The sequence below is a fragment of the Schistocerca americana genome, chromosome 9 (genome assembly GCF_021461395.2).
Source record: "Schistocerca americana isolate TAMUIC-IGC-003095 chromosome 9, iqSchAmer2.1, whole genome shotgun sequence".
Taxonomy (NCBI): Eukaryota; Metazoa; Arthropoda; class Insecta; order Orthoptera; family Acrididae; genus Schistocerca; species Schistocerca americana.
This window is the reverse complement of record NC_060127.1, coordinates 19,030,844-19,052,616: the sequence shown is the minus strand read 5'-3', so window position 1 is coordinate 19,052,616 and position 21,773 is coordinate 19,030,844. Positions and strand designations below refer to the sequence as shown.

The window sequence follows — 21,773 nt, the reverse complement described above, 5'->3', positions numbered from 1 at the left end:
AGTTAATACCATAAATTATCTGGGAGTACGCATTAGGAGTGATTTAAAATGGAATGATCATATAATGTTGATCGTCGGTAAAGCAGATGCCAGACTGAGATTCATTGGAAGAATCCTAAGGAAATGCAGTCCGAAAACAAAGGAAGTAGGTTACAGTACGCTTGTTCGCCCACTGCTTGAATACTGCTCAGCAGTGTGGGATCCGTACCAGATAGGGTTGATAGAAGATATAGAGAAGATCCAACGGAGAGCAGCGCGCTTCGTTACAGGATCATTTAGTAATCGCGAAAGCGTTAAGGAGATGATAGATAAACTCCAGTGGAAGACTCTGCAGGAGAGACGCTCAGTAGCTCGGTACGGGCTTTTGTCAACGTTTCGAGAACATACCTTCACCGAAGAGTCAAGCAGTATATTGCTCCCTCCTACGTATATCTCGCGAAGAGACCATGAGGATAAAATCAGAGAGATTAGAGCCCACACAGAGGCATACCGACAATCCTTCTTTCCACGAACAATACGAGAATGGAATAGAAGGGAGAACCGATAGAGGTACTCAAGGTACCCTCCGCCACACACCGTCAGGTGGCTTGCGGAGTATGGATGTAGATGTAGACAAGAATTTATGTTTTTAAACTTATCTTGGTCTATAAAAGTGTTATCTATCAATGTGCTGCTGTCCTTTACTACCCGAGTAGGAAAATTAATGACAGATGTCAAATTGAAAGAACCAAATTGAAGGGTTATTCACTGTTGTGTGGCGCGAGTTGCAGAAGTGGTAGTGTGATTGCAGATCTCTTTCACTGGTTAGCAGGAGAAATTACATTCGAAAGCTGGTCAAGTTTCTGAATTGGATATTGTGGGTTGGAAAGTACCACATGTTATGCACTTGTAATGTAATATACCAGGCTGGTGCAGAAGTTCGTAGCATTTCTCCGTAATTTTACTACATGCAACAGATACACATAACATAGAGTTTAGTCATCAGTGATTTATTCTCCTTCACTATATACAACAATCTGCCAATGCTAGGATAACTTTTCGATGCAGCGACTGTAGAAATCACGTGGCTTTGAGGCGATGGACGATTCGAGCCATGTCCGGAGCGCATTTTTATCTGGAAATGAACTTCCTTGAAGATTGTTCGATGGAGAGCGGGAAAGATTAAAATCTGAGGGAGCAAGATGAGGTGAACAGCGACTACTACCGACCCAACTCCTGTGTAGTGTTTTTTGCCAGTCTAGCAGAATGCGAGCGTGCGCTACCGTGGAGCAGCATCGCTTCACACAGTCTTTCTGGTCGTTGTTCTTGTCTTTTTATGTGTTCTTGTCTTCTTATTTGTTGACAATAAATGTCAGCAGCGATGTTTACACCGCGGGGAAGCAATTTGTCGCACAGCACAACGCCGCTGCTCCAACAGACGCATAACATTATTCTTTGTGGATATTTTGGTCTTTTTTTGTTGAATTGCTTCTTCGTTTGGGCTCAACCATTCCTTTCTTTTCCTTATGTTAGCGTAGTCGCTGTTGTTCATAAGCCAAATGCTGTCGGTGGCCGAGCGGTTCTAGGCGCTTCAGTCTGGAACCGCGCGACCGCTACGGTTGCAGGTTCGAATCCTGCCTCGGGCATGGATGTATATGATGTCCTTAGGTTAGTTAGGTTTAAATAGTTATAAGTTCTAGGGGACTGATGACCACAGAAGTTAAGTCCCATACTGCTCAGAGCCATTTGAACCAATTGATGTCGCCCAAGAAGAGACGCACTCATGGCAACCCACTGATCTTCTGATTTTGGCTTACACCCTGTGGTATCCATACATCCAATTTGTGGACCTTCCTCATTGCATACAAATATCGCACGATGTCGCAATGATCGCAGTGTATCACATTTGGCTGTTCTCGAGTTCACTGACGTGAATCATTGTGGATGATTGCCTTTAAACTATCTTCATCCAAGATCGAAGGTCTTCTTGAAAGCCGGCCGCGGAGACTGAGCGGTTCTAGGCGCTTCAGTCCGGAATCGCGTGACTGCTACGGTCGCAGGTTCGAATCCTGCCTCGGGCATGGATGTGTGTGATGTCCTAAAGTTAGTTAGGTTTAAGTAGTTCTAGGGGACTGATGATCTCAGATGTTAAGTCCCATAGTGCTCAGAGCCATTTGAACCAATTGATGTCGCCCAAGAAGAGACGCACTTACGGCAACCCACAGATTTTCTGATTTTGGCTTACACCCTGTGCTATCCATACACCCGCTTTGCGAACCTTCCTCACTGCATAAAAATGTCGCACGTTGTCGGAATGATCGCAGTGTATCACATTTGGCTGTTCTCGAGTTCACTGACGTGAATCATTGTGGATTAATGCCTTTAAACTATCTTCATCAAAGACCGAAGGTCTTCTTGAAAGCCGGCTGCGGTGGCCGAGCGGTTCTAGACGCTTCAGTCCGGAACCGCGCGACTGGTATGGTCGCAGGTTCGAATCCTGCCTCGCGCATGGATGTGTGTGATGTCCTAAGATTAGTTAGGTTTAAGTAGTTTTGAGGACTGATGACCTCCGATGTTAAGTCCCATAGTGCTCAGAGCCATTTGAACCGTTTTCTTGAAAGAGATGAGTCGTTAATGTCAAAACGATCCTCCTTAAAATGAGAAAATCATTTTTCTTGCTCTATCCAATGGTGTTATCGCCCTACACGGCTCAAATGTTCGTGGCTGCCTCCGTTGCTGTCACTCTTCTATTGAACTCAAACAGAAGCGTATGTCGGGAATGAAACTATCTGGCAGGTTAAAACTGCATGCCGAACCGGAACTCGAATTCGTGGCCTTACAGGACTAGTACTCGTGAAAGAACGGATACTGCAGAAATGGCTTAGCCACAGCCTGGGGGATGTTTCGAGAAGCGAATTTTCAATCTGCAGCCGAGTGTGCTCCGATATGGAACTTCCTGACAGACTAAAACTGTGTGTCCGACAGAGACTCGAACTCAGGAAGTGTTGTGGGTAGTGCTTGGATAACTTACTTAGCAGAGCACTTGCCTGCGAATGGCAAAGGTCCCGAGTTCGAGTCTCGGTCCGGTACGCGGTTTTAATCTGGCAGGAAGTTTCACAACAGAACATACTCCGCTGCAGAGTGAAAATTCCATGTTGAGAATGTTCCGATTTCTCCACTTGACGCTCCATTTTATAGCATCCTCAGCTCCACTCACTACCTCCAAATGACTAAATGACAATATATAAACTCAAATAGCAACAATGAATTACAAAAGGAAGGAATACCAACATGCGAAACAAGAACGCTACGAAGTTACTCACCAACCTAATATTTTGCCGTTGATCGACAGGCCTGTGGTGTGCGTACTGTAAGACCTTCAGTACACACACCATCAGATTATTTGACTTGTCGCTCCATGCGAGTGTCAGCAATATATCTCGTGGTCTTATCGTGGCGTGTTTATCGTCTGCCGTCAGGTCAGACGATAGAAATGCCACTTGCACGCTTAGAGTAGCAGATTGACGGTGACCAACTTTAAACAGAACTTGATTAATTTTCACACACATTTATTTAAATAATAACAAGCGTAAAAACTACTTATCTTGGTTCTGGATGCTATTTACAATTGACAATCGGAAGTTGCTTTGGTCTTGGTACGTTAATCTTATTCTCACATATCTCTGATATTTGACAAAGTGTCTATTCATTTATCTTCATGGCTATGTACAGGAATATGGTAATCTTATTAGGCGCAGACTGAAACTTGACTATAGACTGGTACAGACTAATGCAGACTAATGCAGACTGGTACAGACAGGTGCAGATAAATGCAGACTGACTAATCGGACGTTGTCGTTGTAATACCTCGCGCGTTCAGGTATCACTGCGTGAGTGTGATCCGCGAGAAGAAAAGGTGCTACGTTAGCAGCGATCTCATTGGCTGCGTTACATATCAATACGCGGATCGGCGGAAGCAGAACTTGGTCCGTCTCTGAGGCAGCGCCGTCTCGTAGTGCGGAGACGGACGAGCGCTGCGCCTGCGCTGATGTGATCAGCAATAATAATAGTCCTAATAGAAAAAATTCATGGATTGGAAATAATGGAAATAGGGGCGAAGGTAGTCCAAAGAAAAATAAAAGTAAAGCTTATACCACATAGAATCGTTGGCTAAATATCAACATCGACCGCACTCGCCATCCGATGTGACAATCAGTCCCTTTAATAATACACTCTAGCCATAGCCGAAAGAAATTTACAAGAATTCCCCAAATACACGTCTATACCTATTCCTGGAGAAGCATACCTCCTCCCTTCTGAGAAGATTCGTCCTGAATATTTAACATGGTGCTCCCTCTTAACTACGTTAACTCTCATAATTCACATATTGAGGACAATCTCCCAAATTCACCATACAGGACTTACGCCCACACTTTACTGCTACCATGTATCCCTTATCATACCCTTGCACACTAATTAAGACCTTAAAACTGCTTCCACAACCGATGCCAGTCAACGATTCTATTGGTAACTGGTATCTTGGCACATCCCCAGCCTGTGCCCTCTTGCATCTTACCCAGAAACACAGTATGCAGAAGCCTGCTAGAAACAGGCCGCAAATGGTAATCGATACGCTCACACTAATACTTTGTACGCCTGTTCTTCCCGGAAATGGTGTACATGCTGCCACATTTGTTCCACTGAAACTCCCCCTTGCTGGGTCTCTGTTAATCTGTCCAAAGACTGCAAAAGCTATGGACTGAGTGTTTCTTTTAAGTAAGTTAATTTTTGAACAGGTAATACCCTCAGAGATCCTTCCGGCCAATACAACATATTCCACGACAATTTCATAACAGCTGAGCCTGTAAGCGTAGCCGGGAGACTAAAATCCGTCCCAACTACCTCACAAGTCGTGCCATTGCTCATCATTCCGCTTAGCGGGGCGCTCTAGTGGGAAAGGTGTGTACGCGCTGACTACGCGGAACTATGTACACAACAAGGCCCATGAAGAGATTTTGAATCCTAACTTGATTTCCAGGTTGTCTGATGTTTGATTCATATTAGTTTTTCTCCCAATTTGCAGTAGTTTGAACGGGTCATCAGTACTATGTATTGTTCAGATGTTGTTTAAACGACACCTGGTTATATATTCGAATGTACATCGATGTGCCAGAACATTATAAGTATCTGCTTGATAGCACGTTGGCCCGCATTTCGGACGCAATACAGCAGCGATTCTGCTCGGCCACAGCTTGGTACGTCTCCAGAGGTACGTGGCACCAGTCACATAGTCACAGATCACGAAATTCCCGTGAATCAGGGGCCGCTGGTTTGCATGCGTGGATCGATATCTAGTACTGTGGTACTGTCTATTGAAGGACGTCAAAGATTTTACGTGTGTCGGGAGTTCCGTTGGGACGGAGGTGGAGGGAGGTCCGGCAATGCGGGGACATACCGGTACCGCTGGCGGCACGCAGGCACTGCCGGATCGAGGGGCTGTAGTTGCGACAACCTCGTTGTCCACCGGACCCAGCACGCTGAGTTGAGTGAACGAAACCACCACTGTTTTGTGATCACGCCATTTGCTGCTCGTAGGGTCGCCGTGAGACGAACAGCAACAAGTGGAGCGTGTCGAGTTGGCGGAATCTATTAGCCATCTTCTGCTGCCTATTATTAGTTTTTGAATTTTGTGTTATTATTTGGTGAGGTGCAACCAGCGGTATTTTACTGCCTAGTGGCGGCTAACGCCGCAGTTAGCTGTGAAGTGTTGGCAGAGGAGGCCGATATGCACGCGTTTAATTACACGCTGACTGGCGCGAGGTCTGGAACAATTAAGGGAATTAATAGTAGCAAATAAAGTACGTAGTTGATATAATACTTAACTTTAATCCACAATTGGTGTACATCGCTCTTGACGGTACATGTTATAATCTCAATATCAAATGCTATGGCGCCTGCTAGGTCGTAGCAAATGACGTAGCTGAAGGCTATGCTAACTATCGTCTCGGGAAATGAGAGCGTAGTTGTCAGTGATCCATCTCTGGCTAAGTCGGCTGTACAACTGGGGCGAGTGCTAGTAAGTCTCTCTAGACCTGCCGTGTGGCGGCGCTCGGTCTGCTATCACTGACAGTGGCGACACGCGGATCCGACGTATACTAATGGACCGTGGCCGATTTAAAGGCTACCACCTAGCTAGTGTCGTGTCTGGCGGTGACACCACAACCGGCTTGGAAGTTAGCGTAATTTGCGTCAGTGTACTTTTCCTCGTCTTGCCGATGCTGTCCGGCATGACATGTAGTTCGACAGCCTCCTTGACTGCGGTGTGGATTGTGGTTTCTTTTGTCTACCTTGCTTGTAGTGGTTAATTCTGCCTTTTGATGTTTTACACACTGGATTCTGAAGACGCAGTGCTGTCTGTCACTTCGCCCCCACTTGAATTATTCCATCGTTGTACTGGTTATCACACGCTAGATAGATTGGCTAAGAGGATTGATCGGCGTTTAAACGGTCCCTAGTTTGAGTTGCCATCCTGTTAGGTGAGCATAACTCTAGGCTGCCTGTCTCACCGCTTACGCAGCTGTAGGGACCTTTCTCAGGTCGATTCTTGGAGCACTGTCTGTGGATCACTCCAATTTTATTTGGACTGATTGTGTTAATTGCTTAAAAATAATATTTGTTTAAATTATTCCTGTTGCTTGTGGCCTTCAGCCGACAAATAATTTTGGATTCTCTCTTAATAAGGCCTTCAGCCGTCAGTGTAGTTTGTGTTGCAGTCAACTTTTTTTTTGTAAAAAAGATTGTTTAAAAAAATATTATTTCCTTGAGTAAAGTGTATGTGTTTACTGTGCAACCAACGGTAACTGATTAGACTGGCTCTGAACACTATGGGACTTAACATCGGTGGTCATCAGTCCCCTAGAACTTAGAACTACTTAAACCTAACTAACCTAAGGACTTTACACACATCCATGCCCGAGGCAGGATTCGAACCTGCAACCGTAGCGGTCACGCGGTTCCAGACTGAAGCGCCTAGAACCGCACGGCCACACCGGCTGGTAACTGATTAGGCCCAGTCCACATCTTTTCCTGCTTTCCCTAAGTCCCATGTTTAATAACTGTAGTACAATATTCCTCTCTTTCCCTGCGCCGGCCGATGTGGTCGAGCGGTTCTAGGCGCTTCACTCTGGAACTGCGGGACCGCTACGGTCGCAGGTTCGAATCCAGCCTCGGGCATGGATATGTGGAATGTCCTTAGGTTAGTTAGGATTAAGTAGTTAAGTTCTAGGGGACTGATGACCTCAGCAGTTAAGTCCCATAGTGCCCAGAGCCATTTGAACCATTTTCTTCCCCTGCTCCGTACCTAACGTCACAATAAATTAAAAGCCATATCCTCCTACACCTCCTATGTCTTGAGCATACGACTTCTAAGGTAAGTTTTTCCAGACTCTCGGTCTACGAGTCGCATAGATAAGTTAAAAAAAGTTCCCATTGCGGTAATTATTGCGAATGTCATCGACAGACTAATCGTATTGATTTAGTTCAGGACTCTGCGCTTCAACACTGATTGTTAGAACCGTACTAAAGCAGTAGGAATTTCTAGACAACCGACGGGTATTCATGGTCAGTTGGGTTTCTTCTTCGATACTTAGGAATCGGATTGTATGTGAGGTAACAATGGGCTTCATCAGGAGTCAAAGGTAATGCATATTTTCAGGTCTGGCTTTATTTATATTGCAGCTGTTATTCTTGTCGTATCTGAATATGTGATTGAATGTGGCCATGCACGTTTCATTGTTACAGGACAGTCAAACATTTTGGTATTACTATTACTGTTATCTTTATATTATTATTATGACATAATTATAAGCTTTACATAGCTTTACATAGTTTGAAGTTGACGCGACAATGTTGAGACAGACTTGTCTCTCATTCAGATTGTCTCTCCAATTCTTAATTCTCAAAAATCTTACATTTTTGTCGACATTATTATAAAATCAGCTATCCTCATTTTCTTCCTTCTTAGGATTATTTTACCGCAATATTCGCGATTGTGTATACGTGTAATCTAATTACATTATCAATCCACTTAGTGTTCTAGCATTTAGCTTTACTATAATGTTAGGTTCTTTAATTAATTCTTGAGCATGCGCCATCCCTTAGTGGCATGGCCCCTCATTGCTGTTTTCCTCTCGAGTATCCTTCGCACCGCATATGTTAAAACTGCAGTATAAGTGATCTACAGGTGCCCGTCTTGCTTTTGCTGTAGGTATATTTGATCTTTATGGCTTCGCACAGGGCATAAAACACTTCATTTACGCTTTCAATGGTGATTTTAGCGTTATCTTTCATGTACTACATTTAGAAAACCACCCTTCTCAGATATTAAACGACATATATTTGTTCAAATGTTTCGGTTTAGACTTTCAAAGTTATCATTATCTTTGGTAGTATAAGTGAACACAGAATATTTTGTTGTTAATGTTTTACTGTAAAACTGTAAAATGTGAAGTTAAGAAACTAAAAATGATCCCCTCGGTAACACTAGAACAATTTCGTGCAAATACGTTTAATATTATAATTCTACTCAAACAAAATACAGTAAATTTTTAATATGCATGGACCAATGAAAAATTTCATTATACACTCCTGGAAATGGAAAAAAAAAACACATTGACACCGGTGTGTCAGACCCACCATACTTGCTCCGGACACTGCGAGAGGGGTGTACAAGCAATTATCACACGCACGGCACAGCGGACACACCAGGAACCGCGGTGTTGGCCGTCGAATGGCGCTAGCTGCGCAGCATTTGTGCACCGCCGCCGTCAGTGTCAGCCAGTTTGCCGTGGCATACGGAGCTCCATCGCAGTCTTTAACACTGGTAGCATGCCGCGACAGCGTGGACGTGAACCGTATGTGCAGTTGACGGACTTTGAGCGAGGGCGTATAGTGGGCATGCGGGAGGCCGGGTGGACGTACCGCCGAATTGCTCAACACGTGGGGCGTGAGGTCTCCACAGTACATCGATGTTGTCGCCAGTGGTCGGCGGAAGGTGCACGTGCCCGTCGACCTGGGACCGGACCGCACGGATGCACGCCAAGACCGTAGGATCCTACGCAGTGCAGTAGGGGACCGCACCGCCACTTCCCAGCAAATTAGGGACACTGTTGCTCCTGGGGTATCGGCGAGGACCATTCGCAACCGTCTCCATGAAGCTGGGCTACGGTCCCGCACACCGTTAGGCCGTCTTCCGCTCACGCCCCAACATCGTGCAGCCCGCCTCCAGTGGTGTCGCGACAGGCGTGAATGGAGGGACGAATGGAGACGTGTCGTCTTCAGCGATGAGAGTCGCTTCTGCCTTGGTGCCAATGATGGTCGTATGCGTGTTTGGCGCCGTGCAGGTGAGCGCCACAATCAGGACTGCATACGACCGAGGCACACAGGGCCAACACCCGGCATCATGGTGTGGGGAGCGATCTCCTACACTGGCCGTACACCACTGGTGATCGTCGAGGGGAGACTGAATAGTGCACGGTACATCCAAACCGTCATCGAACCCATCGTTCTACCATTCCTAGACCGGCAAGGGAACTTGCTGTTCCAACAGGACAATGCACGTCCGCATGTATCCCGTGCCACCCAACGTGCTCTAGAAGGTGTAAGTCAACTACCCTGGCCAGCAAGATCTCCGGATCTGTCCCCCATTGAGCATGTTTGGGACTGGATGAAGCGTCGTCTCACGCGGTCTGCACGTCCAGCACGAACGCTGGTCCAACTGAGGCGCCAGGTGGAAATGGCATGGCAAGCCGTTCCACAGGACTACATCCAGCATCTCTACGATCGTCTCCATGGGAGAATAGCAGCCTGCATTGCTGCGAAAGGTGGATATACACTGTACTAGTGCCGACATTGTGCATGCTCTGTTGCCTGTGTCTATGTGCCTGTGGTTCTGTCAGTGTGATCATGTGATGTATCTGACCCCAGGAATGTGTCAATAAAGTTTCCCCTTCCTGGGACAATGAATTCACGGTGTTCTTATTTCAATTTCCAGGAGTGTAGTATCAGTTGTGCGAAAACACAATCAGAATACAACTTTTACACAAATGGTCAGACTGTGTCATCATAAGAACTCCACATATCTTAGCATGACACCTCCATTATAGTTAAAAAACATTTATTGCAAACAACCGTCGTACTTACCGTCAAATGCCCTTTCTTCCTGGCCTTGTGGCAGATGAGATTGAGACATTTTCTTCGCACCTTTGCAGAGATCAAGGATACAGCAAACTGCAAACCATGAGACTATGTCAATGCTTTTTTACTGTCTTGATGGTAATAAAAGAAACATTTAGCAGTAGTTCACAGAGAAACAAATAAGCTGCTTTACACGCCTACATATTTTCCATCAATGGAAATGTATTTTGAGTCCAATCTCGTCGTAAAGCACCCTTGAAATTGTATGGAACTAGCAAACCCGTTTAAGCGCCGCAACTGCTAAAGATGCTTGGGAATTGGATATACATCCTAAGCTCCTCCCCCCCCCCCCCTCTCCTCTCCGACCCTCTTTCCCCTCTTTTCTACCATCTCCTCCTCCTCCTTTCCCCCTCTCTCTGTCCTTCTCCACCTTCCCTATATTCACTCCCCCCCCCCCCCTCTCCCGCCAATCCACTTACCCCTCTCTGATGACGTTTAGCCTTGTTTATTGTTATTGCAAACGAAACCTTGACTGCATACTGAAGTTGCTTAAAGTGAACGGGTAAATCAGCTGAGACCATTGGCGTACTACGGGGTATGCGAACACCTCTCCAGCTAAAGTATATGAGAAGCATGCACCTTCAGTGACGGCATTTCGCAATGTTTTAATCTGTGAATGGATAGGATTACTAACTTTCGGATGATTCAAATTCCGTAGTAGTATTCTAATCATAAGCCCTAAATACAGCTTTCTGTAAAAACGATGGGGAGGGATGAAACAAAACATCACACTGTTATGTGTAGAATTTTCGTTTGATATAAATATAAGGAGAAAAAGTATACATGGGAGAAAAAAGTTTGCCTAGTGGTTTACCTGCCCCCTATCGTAGTTGAAAATGTCCGGGAGAAAAAAGAAACTGAAAGTGCACATTTTTGTAGCACTCCATTTTGTTTCTTGGAGTCGGTTTTAAGAAAAAACATTCCCGTTTAAAAGAATATATATATATATATATATATATATATATATATATATATATATATATACACACTACGAATATTTGAATTATATATAGCCTCTATCTGTCCGAAAGTTCATTAGAGTATCATGTAAAAATTTGAAGTAATACGGACAAAACTTCTCGCAATTTTTGGTAACAACGTTTCCTACTTATACGTTACACATGTATTTATAGTTTATATATATATATATATATATATATATATATATATATATATATATATATATATATATATATATATATAGCCTACGTCTGTCCGAAGGTTCATTAGAGTACCGTGCAAAAATCCTAAGCAAACCAGTCAAGTACTTTTCGAGTTTTTCGGTAAGAATGGTAAACAACGACTTGCCGCATTGCTGTAGTAGTTCGAATGTGCGGCGCATTATGTGTGAAAAACCTCGCAAAGCTCTCAATAACGTGATCACTGTGTCCTTTTCTGCAGGACTACTGCTGTGCGGATACACCGCAAATGATGTAACACGTCCGCGCGTTGACCTTGTCAAGTGTGGATCTAACCCCACATTAGCACTCTGACAACGAATAATGGAGGAACGAACAACACAGCACCTTCTGTTTTGTGGAATATGACTCTGTAAGCAAGTGTTAACATGTTGTTGTTGTGGTCTTCAGTCCTGAGACTGGTTTGATGCAGCTCTCCATGCTACTCTATCCTGTGCAAGGTTCTTCATCTCCCAGTACCTACTGCAACCTACATCCTTCTGAATCTGCTCAGTGTATTCATCTCTTGGTCTCCCTCTATGATTTTTGCCCTCCACGCTGCCCTCCAATGCTAAATTAGTGATCCCTTGATGCCTCAGAATATGTCCTACCAACCGATCCCTTCTTCTAGTCAAGTTGTGCCACAAACTCCTCTTCTCCCCAATTCTGTTCAATACCTCCTCGTTAGTTATGTGATCTACCCATCTAATCTTCAGCATTCTTCTGTAGCAACACATTTCGAAAGCTTCTAATCTCTTCTTGTCTAAACTATTTATCGTCCACGTTTCACTTCCATACATGGCTACACTCCATACAAATACTTTCAGAAACGACTTCCTGACACTTAAATCTATACTCGATGTTAACAAATTTCTCTTCTTCAGAAACGCTTTCCTTGCCATTGTCAGTCTACATTTTATATCTTCTCTACTTCGACCATCATCAGTTATTTTGCTCCCCAAATAGCAAAACTCCTTTACTACTTCAAGTGTTTCATTTCCTAATCTAATTCCCTCAGCATCACCCAACTTAATTCGACTGCATTCCATAATCCTCGTTTTGCTTTTGTTGATGTTTATCTTATATCCTCCTTTCAGGACACTGCCCATTCCGTTCAACTGCTCTTCCAAGTCCTTTGCTGTCTCTGACATAAACACACAAATTGTGTTAATATGTACTGTTTCAAGAAAATGTTAAGCTTTTTGCCAAATAAGAGCTCATTTGTGTAAATCCGGTAGTCATAATAATTGTCTGTTACTCGGAATTGTACACTGAAGCGCCAAAGAAACCGATATAGGCATGGACATTCAAATACAGAGATATATAAACAGGCAGAATCCGGCGCTGCGGTCGGCAACGCCTATATAAGACAGCAAGTGTTGGCACAACTGTTAGATCGGTTACTGCTGCCACAATGGCAGGTTATCAAGATCTAAGTGAGTTTGGACATGGTGTTATAGTCGGAGCACTAGCGATGGGAAACAGAATCACCGAGGCAGTGATGCGGGGATTTTCCCGTACGACCACTTCACGAGTATACCGTGAATATCAGGAATCCGCTGAAACATCAAATCTCTGACATCGCTGCGATCGGAAAAAGATCCTGCAAGAACGGAACCAACGACGACTGAAGAGAATCGTTCAACCTGGCAGATGTGCAACTCTTCCGCAAACTGCTGCAGATTTCAATGCTGAGCCATCAGCAAGTGTCAGCGTGAGAACCATTCAACGAAACATTGTCAATATGGGCTTTCGGAACCGGAGCACCAGACGTGTACCCTTCATGCCTGCACGGCACAAAGCTTTACGCCTCGCCTGGGCCGACAATGGTCTTGTGATGACTTTAAGCATGTTGCCTGATCGGACGAGTCTCGTTTCAAATTGTATCGAGCGGAAGAACGTGTATTGGTATGGAGACAACCTCATGAATCTATAGACCATGCATATCAGGAGGGAACTGTTCAAGCTGATTGAGGCTCTGTGATGGTGTGGGGCGCGTCAGTTAGAGTGATATGAGACCCGAGACACGTCTAGATACGACTCTGACAGGTGATACGTACGTAAGCGTCCTGTATGATTACCTGCAGCTATTCATGTTCATTGTGTATTCCGACGGACTTGGGCAATTCCAGCAGGACAATGCGACACCCCATTCGTCCCGAACTGCTACAGAAAGGTTCCAGGAACACTCTTCTGAGTTTAAATACTTTCGATGACCATCAAACTCCCCACACATGAATATTAGGCACATCTGCAACGTGCCTTGCAACGTGCTGTTCAGAGGATATCTTCACCCCCTCAGACTCTTACGGATTTAAGAACAGCCCTGCAGGATTCATGGTGTCAGTTCCCTTCAGCACTGCTTCAGACATTAGTCGAATCCATGCCACGCAGTGCTGCGGCACTTCTGCGTGCTCGCGGAGGTCCTACATGATATTAGGCAGTTTCTTTGGCTCTTCTGTGTATATTCAGCAGGCTTCTGTGCGTACTCTTTAGATTGGTTAACCATCGAACATTTACTGCACACAATGCAAACATTGATGGATGAATATCCTTGATGGGTGGCAGGAAAGACACGTCTTCGAATTTCAAAATCATTTTTATTCGGTTTTAGCCGTTTTTCTGGTAATTGTGTTTCTTTCCTTTTTGGAAGTGAAAGGCGATTACGTGGAAATGTGAAATAAAACTGCGAATAAAAACTTTCTCTAACTAAGCTTCAATTTTCTGTTATCGAACCGTCATTACGTTCCGAATTCGCTTCGTATGTTAGTAAAATAATGAAATGAAATCGCATACAAAAACCGAATACTACAAGATCCGTACTATAGCACACAAGTAAATGTAGCATTTGAAGGAAACTGTCATGTTATTATATAAAGTAAAAATGGAGTTAAGCTGTGAGCTAGACAAGAGGAGACAAGTGGCGTACGTAATAAACTCCACATCAATCAAATGAACGCTCACTGTCGTCTCAACTGTAACACAGTTTGATCTGGTGTTGTAAACCATCAACATGCCACGCGGGGTAGCCGTGCGGTCTCAGGCGCCTTGTCACGGTCCGCGTGGCTCCCCCCGCCCAACGGGGGTTCGAGTCCTCCCTAGGGCATGGGTGTGAGTGTGTCGTTCTTAGCGGAAGTTAGTTTAAGTTAGATTAAATAGTGAGTAAGCTTAGGGACCGATGACTTCAGCAGTTTGGCTCCATAAGACCTTACCACAAATTTTTTACCATCAACATGGCTACAGCGTCACAGAGTTGTTTCTGTCCCACCAAAAGTACGAAAAGAACTGTATGTAAGTTCCGCATATATCACTATTGTGGTTCTATGTAACACAAGATCCTTTCAGTTGCACGAATGACATCTTACGTCAATGAACATTCATAGTCCGGCCAAATTACGTGATTACATGGCAACCGCACGTTATACACTTTTAATGAAATCTGCATAACGAGTGGTCGCTAATTCAGTTTTTATGTAGGTCCATGTGAACCCAAGCACTAATTGTTTAATATCAGTTGTTTTTATAGAGTTGCGGAAGTTTGAACGAACTGTTAGCTTTACATGTTGATCAGATTTTGTTTCAGCAAATGTGCTACATAATAATATGTTTCGATACTTAATGATATATAACAATGAGTTCACCAACACGGTCAAAGGTAAGGCGTTGTAATCCAAGTGTAATAATCCGCCCTTTCCCTCCGCCACTAATAAGGTCGCAGTTACATCCTTCTCCTCGTACGAAGAGTTACTCATGTGTCTTAAATTTCACCTTCTAAAGTACCTTTTTCCGAGCCTAGGAGAGATAGAGCATAGCTATGGATAACCTGTTGTGCTAATCATGATCATGAATTGAGACTAGAAAATAATGCTAGCCTAAATCTGGATTTGTCAAAAAAGGACGACTGATTGTTATGCTCTATTATGTATAAATCAGATCACAGTCGCTGAGTGTACCCACGACCGTAATGGAAGGTAATCTGATTATTATTTCGATTCCCTATAGTGTATACCATCTAGCAGGGGTCCGCTTTTAAGATTTGACAAATTTTTATTACTAGCTGAGAACCCAATGTCGCCTGGATAAGTATTTAAACTACTGGCCATTAAAATTGCTACACCAAGAAGAAATGCAGATGATAAATGGGTATTCATTGGGAAAATGTATTATACTGGAACTGACATGTGATTACATTTTCACGCAATTTGGGTGCATAGATCCTGAGAAATCAGTACCCAGAACAACCACCTCTGGCCGTAATAACGGCCTTCATACGCCTGGGCATTGAGTCCAACAGAGCTTGGATGGCGTGTACAGGCACAGCTGCCCATGCAACTTCAACACGATACCACAGTTCATCAAGAGTAGTGACTGGCGTATTGTGACGAGCCAGCTGCTAGGCCACCATTGACCAGACGTTTTCAATTGGTGAGAGATCTGGAAAATGTGCTGGCCAGGGCAGCAGTCGAGCATTTTCTGTATCCAGAAAGGCCAGTACAGGACCTGCGACATGTGGTCGTGCATTATCCTGCTGAAATGTAGGGTTTTGCAGGGATCGAATCAAGGGTAGAGCCACGGGTGTAATACATCTGAAATGTCACGTCCACTGTTCAAAGTGCCGTCAATGCGAACATGAGGTGACCGACACGTATAACCAATGGCACCCCATACCATCACTCTGGGTGATACGCCAGTATGGCGATGACGAAAACACGCTTCCAATATGCGTTCACCGCGATGTCGCCAAACACGGATGCGACCATCATGATGCTGCAAACAGAACCAGGATTCATCCGAAAAAATGACGTTTTTGCCATTCGTGCACCCAGGTTCGTCGTTGAGTACACCATCGCAGGCGCTCCTGTCTGTGATGCAGCGTCAAGGGTAACCGCAGCCACGGTCTCCGAGCTGATAGTCCACGCTCCTGCAAACGTCGTCGAACTGTTCGTGCAGATGGTTGTTGTCTCGCAAACGTCCCCATCTGTTGACTCAGGGATCGAGACGTGGCTGCACGATCCGTTACAGCCATGCGGATAAGATGCCTGTCATCTCGACTGCTAGTGATACGGGGCCGTTGGGATCCAGCACGGCGTTCCGTATTACCCTCCTGAACCCACCGATTCCATATTCTGCTAACAGTCATTGGATCTCGACCAACGCGAGCAGCAATGTCGCGATACGATAAACCGCAATCGCGATAGGCTACAATCCGACCTTTATCAAAGTCGGAGACGTGATGGTACGCATTTCTTCTCCTTACACGAGGCATCACAACAACGTTTCACAAGGCAACGCCGGTCAACTGCTGTTTGTGTATGAGAAATCTGTTGTAAACTTTCCTCATGTCAGCACGTTGTAGGTGTCGCCACCGGCGCCAACCTTGTGTGAATGCTCTGAAAAGCTAATAATTTGCATATCACAGCATCTTCTACCTGTCGGTTAAATTTCGCGTCTGTAGCACGTCATCTTCATGGTGTAGCAATTTTAATGGCCAGTAGTGTATTTCAATCTTCTGTTAGTACGTATTTTCCTTGCACCTCCCTCTGTCCACCTCCTCCAGCCCCTCTCTGTGATTATCTCCCCCTGCCCCTCACTCTGTCTATCAGCCCTTCCCCCTCTCTCCGTCCATCTGCTCGTTCCCCCTCTGCCCAACTCCTCCTCTCACCTCTCTCTGTCCATTTCCGCCTCACCCTCTCTCTGACCATCTCCTGCCCCTCCACCCCCCCCCTCCCCCCGCCTTCCAATATCTGTGGCCGTCTCCTCCTTTCCTGTTTTTGTCTGTCTATCTCCTCCTCCTCCTTCTCTCGTCACGTTACCACTCCAATAGGAGAGTGGCGGTTCTTGCTCTCACAGTACTATTTCCCAAACATCACAGGAGAACTGCACTAACCTTGCAGAACTAATACTATTGGAAGAAATCGTGTTTCGTGTCAGTGCAACGTCACTACAGAGAAAAAAATTCTGTCTGAGTGAGCCATTTGCCAGAAATATACTTTCTTCTAGGAGTAACAGTCAAGCCAGGGCTGCAAGAGACCTTCAATTAGGTTTGGACAGTAGGAGACGAGGAACTGGCGGGAGTAAAGCTGTGATGGCAGATTGTGAGTCGTGCCTGGATAGCTCATTCTATAATTCAAGGACCAGTCACATTCATGTTACCACCGCCTATTTATGATGTCAACGCAATAGCAATGGAGGGTATGGGTATGTAAAGCATATCTGGAAGAGAGGGGAACATGGAAAACGATGCAGTGATAGTGTTAGTGCGCAAATGGAGCGATTTATCTGCCATCTCAAAGCCCAAGATCATTGGGTTTCGAGCCATGGGTGGGTGAATTTCCGAGCTGGCTAAATATGTAAAGTGGCTGCTTACCAGGATGGATAAAGTATACTGTGCACGGCAAAATGGCCCCATCCAAAACCGCTGCCAAGGCAAATGTGGTGCACCATTGACCATAGGGTACAGGGGTGATTATCAGCTGCAGAGATGTGTATGGACAAATAGGCATGCAACGGTTGAGCAAATAACCACCCAAATTAACCAAGGAGCCACCAAGAGTGTCTCCTCAATGACCGTTCAGTAGATGTTTCTCCATATGGGCTTCTGCAGCAGGCACCTGGTTGGTGCGCCCATGCTGATTGCTGTGGGTTAGTGACAAAGGCTGGAGTAAGCACGCCAGTACTGCAACTGGAGGTCCACTGAGTGGGTAGAGGCGTCCTTTTCAAATTAATCCCTTTTTTCTCCATCTAACAAATGTCTGTTGGCATGCACACCTTGAAATTTAGGAAAGCAGACATCCTGTAACAATCATCAGAAGTGTTAAGGCCAGAGGAGGAAGCCTTATTGTCTGGGAATGATTTTGTGGCATCTCCTGGGTGATCTAGTGATTCTCGAAGACACAGTGGATCAACACAAGATTGTAGGTATCCTTGGGGACCACGTCCACCTCTACATGGAGTTGTTTTTCCTTGCCATGATGGCATATACCAACAACAATACAACATGTCACACAGCAGGCAAGGCATATGTGTGATTCAATGAGCACCAGAATGAGCTACAAATTCCCCACAGTGAAAATCTTTTGTTCCACCTCTATCAGGCTGTTCGCATCATGGAGCCTCAACCAGGAGACCTAGTGCAGCTGACCACAACACTGAGGTCGCGCATGGATCCATGTCCCTATCAGTACGTTCCAGAACCTCACTGACACTCTTCCTACACTTCTCTGTACAGTCCACACTGAAAAAAGTGCTTATACAGGTTTTTGACAGGTGGTCATAAAAGTGTGACTTGAGAATGAAGCGTTAACCCACAATATGCAAAAGTTTCGGATCCAGTCCCGGCTAGCATGCAGTTTTCATCTGCCAGAAAGTTTCAGGTTAGTTACAGCTACATATCATGTGGTACAGGGTGCATTTTGATTTACCTCGATTTGTTCTTCCATGCTTTCCTTTACGGGATGTTTCCCCTCGATGACATGCTGGTACAGCATCCAGTATCCATACTGTTCGAATATGCCCTGCAGCGTTTCAGGGTCGTGCAGCCCCGCCTGGAAGTCCCCGAGGAGGCTGAGGTCACCGCCAGCCAACAGCAGCTTGTACAAGGCGAACCAGCGTCCACCCTCAGCGGCGTACCTCACGGGAGTCCACCCGAGCAGGCCGTCCACAGCAGACAACGTGGCCTCCCAAACGTCTCCCCACAGTCGCCGCAGCACAGGGATGGAGAAGCCCCTACCGTAGCCAACCGTGTCGGTGGCCGCGGTCAGATGCAGTGCGTTGCGGCCGCACTCATCTGTCTGTCCGGGGTCGGCACCCTCGGCCATCAGCGCCTTCACCTGGCCCTCGTCGCCGTCCAGTACCGCCTCCAGCAGCGGCCGGCCCCTCGCTGCCCTGCGGTTGAAGGACTCCACAAAGAACTCGAGTCGATTGCGCACGTAGGCCTTGCGGTACAGTGCCGCACGACTCTGCTTTCCATCCCCGAGGAAACACCATTTGGCGAGGAAGTGTTCGGCGAATGTCCTGTGCAGAAACGCTGGCTTCCCATCGACAAACTGATACACAATTCCGGCCTTCACGAAGTAGTCCCTCTTCAATGACAGCTTTACCGGTATGTCTAGACCGCGCAACAGAACGGATGCTGCGAGGAGCATCAACTGTTCCTCATGTTTCTTCTGTGCCTCCTTCACTTCTATCTTCTTCCCAGGAGCGGAAAAGTTGTCACCATATTTCTCCTCGTAAAGCCTCCTGAATTTATTTCGAAAGAAAGCTTCGTACAGCATCACAATGTCGTATTTCTCACCCAATTCTTGAGGCAGATTTGCAAACATTTCAGCAAACAGAGGGGTTCTCAGAAGATTCCTCACGCCCTTGTTAAGACTACGGAAGCGCTGGATGTTTCCCGCCGAGGAGTGGCGTCTGAAGAATTCTTTTAGCTCTGGGTTACTGAAAGGCTCCAGTGGGTGTGCATTTACACCCATTTGAGCCTTCAAGAGCTTGACAGTTTCTGGCCTCGTCGTCACCAGTAGCCTGCCCTCGCGTGGTGACAGCAGAGGCAACACCCCGAGACACCTTCTGATGTAATCTGGGCACACCTCGTCGAAGCCATCCACGAGACAGACCACTCTTGGGGACTCTAGCAAATTGTAGCGAAGTAGTGCGTACTCCAGTTCACCAAACTCGCCCTTCCTAAAGACTGACCCCCTTAAGATGCCTTCCACAGCTTTCTCGTCGCTATCACTGTGCTCTAAAACCGTGTAAAACTCCAAAAGATTAACTCTTAATAGCCAACAGGCGGGGACCCTTTCTTTTATTTTCTTCGCCACATACGACAGCATCATAGACTTGCCCACTCCGGGTCTGCCCACCACGATCACTGTGTTTCTACCAGTGTTCAGTGCTTCGAGTTGGACTGTTCGCTGTTTACTTTCACACTCGCGAATCCTATCCAGAGACGAGAAGAACTCGTCCGTCAGTAGCCTCTGGTCCGCCAACTCTCTTGTTACGTAGTGTGCTGGCAACGTTTCCAGCTCCCGGCCCATCCTCAGAGGTTGCGACAGCCGTGCCAGAGCCAGCAAGAGCGCCGGCTTTTCGTCCAGCAACGACTTGAGAGCATCGACTCCTGCCACCAGGTCCCACAGGTGGCATTCGTAGCTGTCCCCGTTCAGTCTGACTTTGATGTCCAGGAAATCATTCCAGGTGCCATCGGAGACGTCAGATGATTTGTATTTGTCGTACAAGCAGTTAATTCCCCGTGATGAAACAATGACGAGACGCCGATCATCTTTTATCTGGCTTACCAGCTCATCCAAAATGATAGGACTGTCTTCTTTATCATCGTCTACAATCACCTGTAAATGATTGAAACAGATTAGTTAAATACAAATGTTTTCGAAACTTATTTAAAGAAAAAGCACATGATATGCAACTCACCTGAATCAAGGCACAAAGGATTTACAGTCATTGCACCTGCGTTTCATGCTTAATACGCAGATGCTCTGATCAGTAAGCCATCTGGCCACAGTGGTTCAAATGGCTCTGAGCACTATGGGACTTAACATCTGTGGTCATCAGTCCCCTAGAACTTAGAACTACCTAAACCTAACTAACCTAAGGACATCACACACATCCATGCCCGAGGCAGGATTCGAACTTGCGACCGTAGCAGTCGCGCGGTTCCGGACTGAGCGCCTAGAACCGCAGAGACCAGTTTGATGCAGCTCTCCATGTTACTCTGTTCTGTGCAAGCTTTTTCATCTCCAAGTACCTACTGTAACCTACATCCTTCTGAATCTGCTTAGTGTATTCATGTCTTGGTCTCCCTCTACGATTTTTACCCTCCACGCTGCCCTCCAGTACTAAATTGGTTATCCCTTGATGCCTCAGAACATGTCCTACCAACAGATCCATTCTTATAGTCAAGTCTGTCACAAATTCCTGATCTCCCCCATTCTATTCAGTAACTCCTCATTAGTTACGTCATCTACAGATTCTAATCTTCAGCTTTCTTCTGTAGCACCACATTTCGAAATCTTCAATTCTCTTCTTGTGTAACCTATTTATAGTCCATGTTTCACTTTCATGCAGGGCTACACTCCACACAAATACTTTTAGAAAAGACTTCTTGACAATTAAATCTATGCTCAATGTTAACAAATATCTCTTCTCAAGAAACGCTTTCCTTGCCATTTCCAGTCTACATTTTATATCCTCTCTACTTCGACCACCATCAGTTATTTTGCTCCCCAAATAGCAAAACTCGTCTACTCCTTTATGTGTCTCATTTGTTGATGTTCATCTTATATCCTCCTATCAAGACACTATCCATTCCGTTCAACTGCTCAGCCAGGTCCTTTGCTGTCTCTGACAGAA

At 45.6% G+C, this 21,773-nt stretch overlaps 1 protein-coding gene across 1 annotated transcript in view; it reads right to left on the bottom strand.

Moving 5' to 3' along the window:
* The window catches only part of LOC124551214, a 37,444-nt gene extending 16,579 nt beyond the window's left edge, over positions 1–20,865 (bottom strand). Inside the window, exons 1-3 of the mRNA XM_047126204.1 lie at positions 20,860–20,865; positions 18,833–20,752; positions 10,180–10,266 (exon numbers count right to left, since the gene is read on the bottom strand). Coding sequence (XP_046982160.1) covers positions 10,180–10,266; positions 18,833–20,752; positions 20,860–20,865 — 2,013 coding nt within the window. The remainder of the gene's footprint in view (positions 1–10,179; positions 10,267–18,832; positions 20,753–20,859) is intronic.
* Between the last annotated feature and the right edge of the window lie 908 nt (positions 20,866–21,773).